Source organism: Marmota monax, unplaced genomic scaffold (genome assembly GCF_021218885.2).
Source record: "Marmota monax isolate L192 unplaced genomic scaffold, Marmota_monax_Labrador192_F-V1.1 WCK01_AAM20220418_F8-fsc01549, whole genome shotgun sequence".
Lineage (NCBI taxonomy): Eukaryota > Metazoa > Chordata > Mammalia > Rodentia > Sciuridae > Marmota > Marmota monax.
Genome location: NW_026694196.1, coordinates 13408 through 24257, shown reverse-complemented (window position 1 = coordinate 24257; position 10850 = coordinate 13408). Strand labels below are relative to the sequence as shown.

The following is a 10850-nucleotide window of genomic DNA, read 5'->3' as shown; positions in this document are numbered from 1 at the left end:
GTAAAACCTCACACGTGTGATTATGTCACAGGAACTACATTAGGAAAAGTACCAGCAACTCTTCATCTGATTTGCTTTTCAATCCTCCTCTTAGAGAATTTTAATATTCCTACTGTAGAGTTTAGTATTTGTGTCAAAGAGAATTTAAATAAATTTCTAAAAGTCACACAGATGAAAAATGAGTGAGCCAAAATTTTGTTCTAGGAAGTCTGACTCAAGGACTCAATTTCTAACTCATACTCTCATGCTATAATTTGGAACTGCATATGTCTAACATAATTATCATACAAGACGAGTACAATAATAGCATTAACAGTAGTGAATTCTCTTCTTTATTGAGATCCCACTATGTAAAAAAGCATATCAACAAAAAATTGGGTTGCTTAGATAAATTCATGTAGATGGGGGACTAAAACTACAAGAAGATGGTAAATGAGATCTTATTGTTAATTTTTTTAAATGCTGGTCAGTGATACACATTTAAAATGGACACAACTACCCCTTATCTCGGTGAATCAATGTGATGAGAAATTCTCCTGGAGAGTGAAGGATGTCCATCCAAAGGTGATATTGTAGAGCGGTCACCTCTGGAGTGGCCTGTTGTGTTCTGAACTCAGCATGCATCTCTTTCTTAAGCAGAAAATCCATGGATATGGAAGCGGAAGACCACACAGGAGTATGGGAATTCATCCTCCTGGGCCTCCCGGATGATCCACAATTGCAGCCCCTTTTCTTTGGCCTGTTCCTTTCCATGTACCTGGTCTCATCCTGGGGAACCTGCTCATCATCCTGGCCGTCAGCTCTGACCCCCACCTCCACACCCCCATGTACTTCTCCCTCTCCAACCTGTCCTTTGTGGACATCTGTTTCACTTCCACTACTGTCCCTAAGATGCTGGTGAATATCCAGGCACACGGTAAAGATATCTCTTATAGAGGCTGCCTTACTCAGGTGTATTTTTTATGATTTTTACTGGTATGGATAATTTCCTTCTGACCGCGATGGCCTTTGACCACTTTGTGGCCATCTGCCACCCCCTGAACTACACGGTCATCATGAACCCCTGGCTCTGTGTCCTCCTGGTGCTGCTGTCTTGGCTCATCATGTTCTGGGTGTCCTTGCTTCACATTCTACTCCTGAAGTGACTGACCTTCTCCAGTGGCACTGCAGTCCCTCATCTCTTCTGCGAACTATCTCAGCTTCTCAAAGCAACCAGCTCTGACACCCTCTTCAATATCATCTTACTGCATGTGGTGACTGCCCTGCTGAGTATCTTCCCTGCCACTGGGATCCTCTACTCCTACTCTCAGATCGTCTCCTCCTTACTGAGGATGTCCTCCTCTGTGGGCAAGTCTAAAGCCTTCTCCACCTGTGGGTCCCACCTCTGTGTGGTGTCCTTATTCTATGGAATAGGCCTTGGGGTTCACCTCAGTTCTGCCATGACCCATCCTTCTCAGGGAAACATGATCGCCTCCATGACGTACACAGTGCTCACCCCCATGCTGAACCCCTTCATCTACAGCCTGAGGAACAAGGATGTGAAGGGGGCCCTGGGGAGACTCCTTAGCAGAGTAGCCTCTTGTCCTTGATGGATCAGTGACCTCAGAAATAAGAGCATGTCGTGTCCTCTGAGGCAAATATGAATTTTAATATTCTGGCTTTTCCTCTCTAAAAGGTGTGCATAATTGCTGATGTTCACAAAGGAACTCACTTTGCATTTTATTGTTTTATACTTTTCTTTTATAAACAGCCTTGGGAATTCCTTTTTAACTTCTTTTTTTCTTTTACAAGATCAATGTAATTAAAAATTCAGAATGTTTTGTTACAGATATTCCTATGATTTCTCACTTGAAGTAAAGAACTTGTATCGAGTATTGACATGGTTTCCTGAAAGTATCGTATTTATCAAAATTTTATTTCACAGATCTTCATCCTTTGTTTGCAAAAAATCATCAAAATAAAGCACTTAGCATGTGAGGACTGCTTGTCACTCCACATGGGTGACTTCAATCATGAGAGTATTTCCCAGAGCTTTCTCTGCCTTTTACTTCAACTCTCCAAGGAGACTGAGTCTCCTTGGAGAGTTGAAGTAAAAGGCAGAGAAATTCCTGTAATCCTCTTGGTGTCCCACTTCTTCTAAGAAGAATGATTAGACTGTCACCACCAGAGCTAGAATGCACCTTTGGCAGGGATCCCTTCATGTGTCTCCCAGTGGTCCAGTGTCCCAGGAACCCAGGTCACTGCTGCATTGCTTGTGATCCCTGCTCTTTTGCTTTCTGTCTCTCTCTCCTCACTCCAACCTTCTCTCCTTGTCTCCCCACTTCTGACTCTTTGTTATTGTTCTTTAATTTCTACAACTGTAGCTTGCTCCATTCCTGCCTGTGACTGAGTGTGGTCCTGGTGTGTGTACACCAGCTATCATTCATCCACAGATAGCTTTTGGGTGATCTCTCCCTATGGCTCTTTGGCATAGTGCTGGGTGGATATCCATGCCATCTTTATTTGTCTGGGCAATGTCATGTGCCACCTAACAACCCTCTCGTCAAGGGCAGATGAGGCTCCCACAGCATGAGAGCACCTTGTGGTGTCATAGCCATGCTTGTTTGTGTAGGAGTGCTCTGCAATGTTTGCACAAGATACATTGCAGGGTTGTTCAGCAGGTGTGGCTGTGTTACTTTCCATACTTTGGTTAATGTATCTAGGAGTGGAACTACTACATATTGTGGTAACTGTATATTAGACATTTTGAGCCACAGCCAGACTGTCTCATAATCCCTGCCACATTTTACATGCTAACATAAATGTTAATGGAAATACTAACATATTCACACCCTGCTCATACTAGTTATTGTAAGTCTGTCACAAGCAGAGCCTCCGTGGGTGTGAAGTATACCTCTCTCATTGTGTGTTGTTTTATTTCTTTCTCTCTAACTGGCCATGTGGTCATCGGTAGTGTAGAAAACTTCTGTGCAAAAAAGTTTTTGTTTACTTTGTAATTTTATACTTTTTTCAAACTTGAAAAGTTCAATGTATAATATTGGTCATGGCCCTGATCAACTAAGTGTTTTGTAAATGTTTCCCCATTCTGTATGATGTCTTAATGTTTTTTCAGTGTTCAATTTATCGATATTACCTACAGGCATCATGATATACGGTAGATCTCTCTGTTGTTAGTCCTCCTGTATAAGTGAAATTTTGTGTGCTTTGTCAAGGCCTACCCCATTCCCCACAACATGGTTACCAGAGCCACATTTTATTGTTTGGAAGAGCTCTAGTTTTAAAAATCCACATGTGTGTTAGCTTGCATGGTGTTTGTCTTTCTAGGTCGGCCTCTTTCTCTTAATATAATATCATACAGGTTCATCCAATGTTGTAGCTAATGATAGGAGTCCCTCCTTTTTAAGCATGAGTAGCATTCCAAATTGAATACACACCACATTTCCTTATCTATTCATTCGATGCTAGACACTGAGGTTGATTCTGTATTTTGAGCATTGTGGATAATGCTGCTGTGCTTGGCAAAATGATTTTAGATGATTTGGATTTAGAATTGCTGGATCATATGCTAGTTCTATATATTTTTTGTTTGTTTTGGGGGGATCTCAATACCACTTTCCATAATGGATAAATAATTTACATTTTCATGAGCAGTGTGCCAGGGTGCCCCTTTATCCACATCCTCAGGGCACTAGTTGTCTTTTATGTTAGTAGCCATTTTAACATGAGTGAGGGGTCATCTCCTCGTGGTTTGAATTGGCATTATCCTGATGGTTAAGATGATGAGCATTTTTGTATACTTATTAACTATTTTATGCCTTTTTTTGAGAAGTGTCTATTCAGGTTCTTTGCCCTTTTTTTGTTTGCTTGGTTTTTTGTTTGTTTTTGTACGAGGAATTGAAACTTGGTGGGGGACTTCACAACTAAGCCACATCCCCAGCCCTTTTTAATCTTTTTTTTTTTTTTTTTGAGACAGGATCTCACTGAATTGCTGAAGGCCTTGCTAATTTGCTGAGGCAGGCCTTGAACTTGGAACCTTCTGCCTCAGCCTCCACAGCTGCTGGGATTACAGGCATGTACCATCACTCCCAGTTTTCTTTGCCAACTTTTAATCAAGTTATTTGTTTTATTACTATTGAATTATATGAGGACCCTATTTTGAATATTTCCCTCTCACCTATTGTATGGTTTCCAAATATATTATCTTAATTTTAAGTAGTGTCCTCACTCTGGAGATTATTTCTTTTGCTTTGGGGAAGGTATTTAGTGTGATACAACCTCATTGTTCTATGTTTGCTCTGCTGCCTGTGCTTTGAGGTTTATTTCAAGACAATTGTTGCCCAAGCAAATATCATGGAGCTTTCTCTTATGTTCTTTTCTAGTACTTACAAGCTTCAGGTCTTACATTTAAATTGTTAATTCATTTTAAGTCAAAGTGTGTGTGTGTGTGTGTGTGTGTGTGTGTATGTGATTTTGAGTTGGTAGAATTTTTTAGTTGATTTATGTGTATGGTTGATTTCATTTTTCTGATATCCAGTTTTGCTAGCATAATTAACTGAAGAGATTCTTTTGTGCAATGTGTGTCCATTTCAAATTGTCAAAATCAGTTGGCCATTAATTGATCCACACATCTGTGGACTTGTTTTTGGCTCTCTGTAGTTTCCCACTGTTATTTGTGTCTGATTTTATGCCACAACTGTGCTCCATTATCATGATGATGTGTTTTGAGGCATGGATTTTTTTCACTTTGATGAAGTTCAGCATAACTATTTTTTATTTTGTTACTGTGGGTTCAATGTCATGTCTGAGAAACTGTTGTAGAATCTAATGTAATGAAGGTATTTTATTCTGAGAGATTTATGATTTTCACTGTTACATTAAAAATGTTTAACCATTTTTGAGTCAATTTTTGTGTGCTGTGTGGGCTAGGAGTAAAAATTCTTCCCTCTGCACTGAACTTGTTCTTGGAAGAGGTCATTAGATAAGTCTGTGAATCACATCATTGCATCCAATAGCTACCACATATACATATTCTCAATGATACATTGAGGAGTCTCCAGGAAAGATCATATGAGCCTTAATAATATTTTAAAGGTTGGAATTATATTAAGTATCTTTTCTGAGCACAATGGTATAAAATTAGTAGAATTTTTCATACGCATTTTTTATGCTATGGTATAAAAATTAGGAGAATCTTGGGAAAACTCACAAATATGTAGTACTAACAAACATACTCTTGAACAACCAATGCATCAGGAGTAAATGAAAAAAAAAATTCCCCTTTGAATTGCTTAACAAATCTTTAGCTAGAATAAGAAAGACCAAAGTGAGAAGGCTCAAGTGAATAAAATCAGAGAGGAAAAAGGAATCATTAAACCCAAAACCAGAATGACCAAAAATCATAGAAGGCTGTCATGAATAATTATATGCCAACATATATTTTAGCCTAAAAAAAAGGATAAATTCCTAGACAAACACAACTTATCAAGATTGAATTATGGATAAAAAGATAATTTGAATAGACCAATAATTACTAAAAAGATAGATTTGGTATTTTTTAAGAAAAGACCAGGAAATGATTTGATGGCTTCACTGATCAATTCCACTAAATGCATAAAGAAGAACAAGTACCAAATCTCCTCAAACTGTTCACAATTAGATACTCAAACTATGAAATGATGAAATCGTGTAATTTATAACATTATTAATGAAACTGGAAGATTATATTTTGTGAAATAAGCCAGCCACACAAAGACAAAGGCTGCATGGTCTGATTCATATGAAGAGTCTAAAACAGTTATTCTCACAGAAATAGAGTGCAGAATAAATGGTTCCCAGAGACTGGGAAAAGTAGTGGAGAGGGTAGAGCTTGGTCAGTGGGAACAGTCAGTTAGAGAGGAGGAATAATTCCTCATGTTTTACAACACACTGAAGTGGCTACAGTTGACAATGATGTATATTTCAAAACAGCTAGAAGGGAAGACGTTGAATGTTCTCACATGCAAAGAAATGATAAATGGTTGAAGTGATGGATTTTTAATTACCTTTATTTGATCATTGCATAATGTATTCATGTGTCAAAATGTCACATTGTACCCAGTAGGTATATACAATTCTGTTAAGAGAAATGAGCCAGGTGTACACCTTACCCATGTGTGGAATCTTAATATGTCTGACTCATAGAATCACAGAGTTAAATGGTGGCTACTGGAGTTGTAAGGTGGGGAATTGGATAGATGTTAGTGAAAGGAAAAAAATTTCAGTTAGAAGAAATAACTCCATAATCTATTGTACATTATGATGTTTATAGTTAATTATAAAAATCTGAATACTTTACGAGTGGAAAATAACACACAGAATTAAGCAATTTTTTATAATTTTTATTAGTTCTTTTTAATTATACATAATATTGGGATTCATTTTGACATAAAAACATGGAATATAATTTGTTCTAATTCAATCTCCAGTATTTCCCTTTCACTCTTCTCCTCTCTCCCCCATTCCCTTTCCTCTACTGATATATCTGGAGCAAATATCTGTAGATATTTACATACAGCAAATAGCTGTATCTAAAACATACAGCTCATAAAGAAGCTGTGGAAAGGGATGAGCAGATTCTGCTGTGTTGCCAAAAGTCAAGCCTGGGAAACATTCCTTGCCAAAAGGTGAGGATATTACCAGCCTTGACTCTGGGATCTGACTAATAGTTATCAGCTGTTCCAGACAATGGGCTTCCTGGGTGCAGCAGGATAATAGCAGGATGTTCCTAGCACTGCAACAGTAGGATAGTGGCAAAAAATGTTTCTAGTTCTGTAACTTCTTAGTGCACACACACACACACACACACAAAGCTTCTTGATAACTCGCAAGCCTTGAATAATTTATAATACCCTTATAGTTTAACTCCCTGATCATGAGACCTGATATAATAGACTTGAGGAGTTAGTTCTGGGTCATTCTTCCTCCTTCAGAGTGCAATGTCCCACCTGGCCCTAGCTTTACTTGAAAATATCTCTGTGTTTTCATTGTCTCTGTGTTTTTCTCCATCTCCTGTCACCTCTACTTGAGATCTTTTGTTGATGCTGCATGGGTTGCAACAAGGAGCATGCATCCAAAATATATACAAGTCAAAAACAGAAATACAAACTGTGCAATTACAAAACAGTAAAGGGTTGAAAAGATAGTTCTCCACTGAAAGTCTATGAATTGCTACATATTGTAAACAATCTCATGAAAAGATGCTCAATTAGTTGTAGGGAAGTGAAAATCAAATGATATATCACTTCATATCCACTGGAAGGCTATATTTAAAAAATGGAAAATGTCAAATATTAGCAATAATGTGAAGACATTATCATCTGATACCCTGCAATAAATGTGAAATATGCCAGCCACTAAGAAACACAATGAGGTGATTTCTCAGAAATTTACAGATATAATCATCATATAGCCCAGTAATTTCACCCCTAGGTAAATCCTCTAAATGATTGAAAACAAATGCTTAAATAAACATCAATGCATGTTAATGGCAGCATTATTCATAATATGCAAAAGATGGAAATCGCCCAAGTATTCACCAGTGGTTGAATACTTCTGTGTATAATATAGTAGATTACTATGATAAAGAAGGAAGGAATCAAATGAACATTGACCAATGCAATAATTAGAAAGAAGGAAAGATGAAAAAAGAAAGGAAGGGAGGAAGAGAGGATAACAGAGTATATAGCCATATCTCAGACTCACCCTGGGCATTATATCAATGTGAGCCAAATGATCAAACTCTCTTTCAAAGATAGTTTTCAGCTTCCAAGTTGAGAATCTAGTCAATGTCTTATAAAATGTAGTGTCCAAGTTAGAAGTGTGAGCTCAGTGTCCGTTTGCAAGGTTATAGTCCATCTTAATCTCAGTATCTTCTGAGAATGGAGTGAATGACAGAAAATATCTCAGAGAAATGTTTTCAAGGTTTCAAACATCATACATCTACAAGCAATAAGCACAGTCTTTCTATGGCAATCAATTTGCCTTTACTACTGTAGGATTGTCATTCTATTTCATCCAGTGAAAATGAGAAAACAATCAAGTTAAGGAGAACAGCATTAACATTAACAGCTAATTTTTCAGTTATATTTTATTTTAATGGGCACATAGTAAGTATATACATTTATGGGGAGAATTGTGATCTTTTCTATATTTTATTGAAGCATTGTCATAATGGTGAGATTCATTGTTACGTATTTGTACATACACAGAGTATAGCAATATAACTTGGCCAATATCATTCCCCAGGATTTCTCTTTTCCCTCCTGTCTTCTGTCCCCTGGGTCCCTTTCCTCAGAATTAAAGTCATCATACTTCAGTGATACATGGCTGTTTATAGCAGCCTAACACACAATAGACAAATTATGGAACCAGTCTATGTGTCCATCAATGGATCAATGGATAAAGAAAATGAGATATTTAGGGACAATAGAGTTTTATTGAGCCATAAAGAAGAATGAAATCATGTCATTTGCAGGAAAAATGGGTGGAACTTGAGAAATTTATGTTAAGGGAAATAAGTTACACTCAGAAATTCAAGGGCTGAAGGTTTTCCCTCATCTATGGAAGCTAAAGGTTAAAAAAAAAAGGAAAAGAAAGATTGGGGGAATTTCATGAAAACGGAAGAGAGAACAAGGTGATGTTTTTATACATGCATACATTGTGGGATGATCAAACAAGGATAATATCCTTTACCTTAATATTTATCATTTCTTTGTAGTGATATCACTTATGTCATTAAGAAGATAAATTTTGAGTAATCCATGTCTGCACATAATATGATAAGTGCTTTAAACATCAAGGTAGAAATACTAGGATTAGTTGTAACAAACTGATAAAAGATGAAACTTTAAGGACTAAATATAAGTAAGAAATATCCAAAAGGAATTACTTACAGTTGTTGAGGAGAAACAAAACAAAATCATATATACAAGTGTCACTCTCAATTGCCTCTGAATAAAAAAATGAAGCATGTGTCTTAGGAAAGAAAAAGATCTAAGATGTTGAAACTCAGCATTTGCCTTAGGAGCATGATGTCCACTTTGCACCGAGGTCACTGTTCTATTAATGACAAGAGGCTGCTCTGCTGAGGAGTCTCCCCAGGGCCCCCTTCACATCCTTGTTCCTCAGGCTGTAGATGAAGGGGTTCAGCATGGGGGTGACCACAGTGTACATCACTGAGGCAATTGTGCTTCCTTGGGAAGATTGGGTCAGAATAAAGCTGAGGTATTCCACAAGACTTGTCCCATAGTACAAGGAGACCACACAGAGGTGAGACCCACAGGTGGAAAAGGCTTTATACTTACTCCCATTGGAAGACATCCTCATTAAAGAGGAGACAATCTGAGAATAAGAGTAGAGGATCCCAGTGACAGGAAACACACCCAGCAGGGCAGTTGCTACATACAGGATGATCAGGATGATGTTGTTGATGTGGGTATCAGAGCTGGACACCTTGAGAAGGGAAGGCAGGTCACAGAAGAAATTTGGGATTTCTGTGTGTACAGAGAAGGTCAAACACATTATCAGTAAAAGATGAAGCAGAGAGACCCAGAAAATGATGAACCAAGATGTCAGAACCAAGAGGACACACAGCCTGGGGTTCATGATGACCGTATAGTTCAGGGGGTGGCAGATGGCCACAAAGTGGTCATAGGCCATCACGGTAGGAAGGAATTTATCCATACCAGCAAAAATCATAAAAAAATACACCCGAGTAAGGCAGCCTGTATAAGAGATGTCTTTACTGTGTGGCTGGATGTTCACCAGCATCTTAGGGACCATAGTGGAGGTGAAACAGATGTCCACAAATGACAGGTTGAAGAGGAAGAAGTACATGGGGGTGTGGAGGTAGGAGTCAGAGCTGACAGCCAGGATGATGAGCAGCTTCCCAAGCACTGTGACCAGGTACATTAGCAGGAACAGTCCAAAGAGAAGGGGCTGCAGGTCTGGGTCCTCCGAGAGGCCCAGGAGGAGGAACTGTGATATTCCTGTGTGGTTCTCTGCTTCCATGTCATTCATATATCTGCTGCAGATGGGGCAAGAGCAGAGCTCCAGGAACACCCAGGTGGCAGTTGTCACTTTACCTTTTCACCCTTGGATGGAGTACCTTTATCCCTGTTGATTCCCTGCCAAAGACAATGATCCATTCAAGTAATGGGCAATACATTTCCATTTTAAGTGTGTATAGTTATTCCCATTTTCATTACTTTAACATGAATCTCTCTTTTATCATTAGGATACTACTTTGGGTTTGAGAGGAGGGTATGTGCAACATCTCTGTGCGAGAGCAGGAGGAGAAGATAGAGCATGTGTGGTCCAAGGCAGAGCCTGCTTCCATCTTCCTGAGTCCCCATCATATTGGTAAATTTGGGATCATTTGTGGCCCTCTGGTTTCACAGTTTGGGCTTATCACATGTTTTTCCAGGGACTTACCTGGTGTCTGTCACATTTTAGGTGCTGGGCAAATACAAGGGTTGGGTGTATAATAAATGTGAGGACCAACATCTCAACCTTATCATCAAAAGAATCTCCTGGCTTGCCACCTTCCCACGTATAGACAAAAACTAGTAAAATTAAATAAGTGCCTTTATATGTCTTTTTAAGATCTGGGATGGAGCTCAGGGGTAGAGCTCTTACCCCACATGTGAAAGCCCTGGGTCCAATTTCTAGCACCACACAACATAGACACAAAAAGTATAGCACACCATGAGCAATTGACATCAGTTCTAGAAATGGAAGCCAGTTTGACATCGGGTGTTTGTAACACGATTAACCACAGAAACAGGACAATGAAGATACATTTAACCATAAGA

The 10850-nt window shown here is 38.6% G+C and overlaps 1 protein-coding gene and 1 pseudogene across 1 annotated transcript; one reads left to right on the top strand and one right to left on the bottom strand.

Moving 5' to 3' along the window:
- The first annotated feature begins 652 nt into the window (after positions 1-652).
- On the top strand, positions 653-1589 carry LOC124108024 (olfactory receptor 7D4-like; annotated as a pseudogene).
- Positions 1590-9099: 7510 nt separating this feature from the next.
- LOC124108022 (olfactory receptor 7D4-like) lies at positions 9100-10047 on the bottom strand. The gene has a single exon (XM_046466382.1). The coding sequence runs from the start codon at positions 10045-10047 to the stop codon at positions 9100-9102; it is 948 nt and encodes a 315-aa protein (XP_046322338.1).
- Between the last annotated feature and the right edge of the window lie 803 nt (positions 10048-10850).

Coding starts and splice junctions, on each gene's coding strand:
- LOC124108022 (XM_046466382.1), bottom strand. CDS start 10,047: ATGGAAGCAGAGAACCACACAGGAATATCACAGTTCCTCCTCCTGGGC.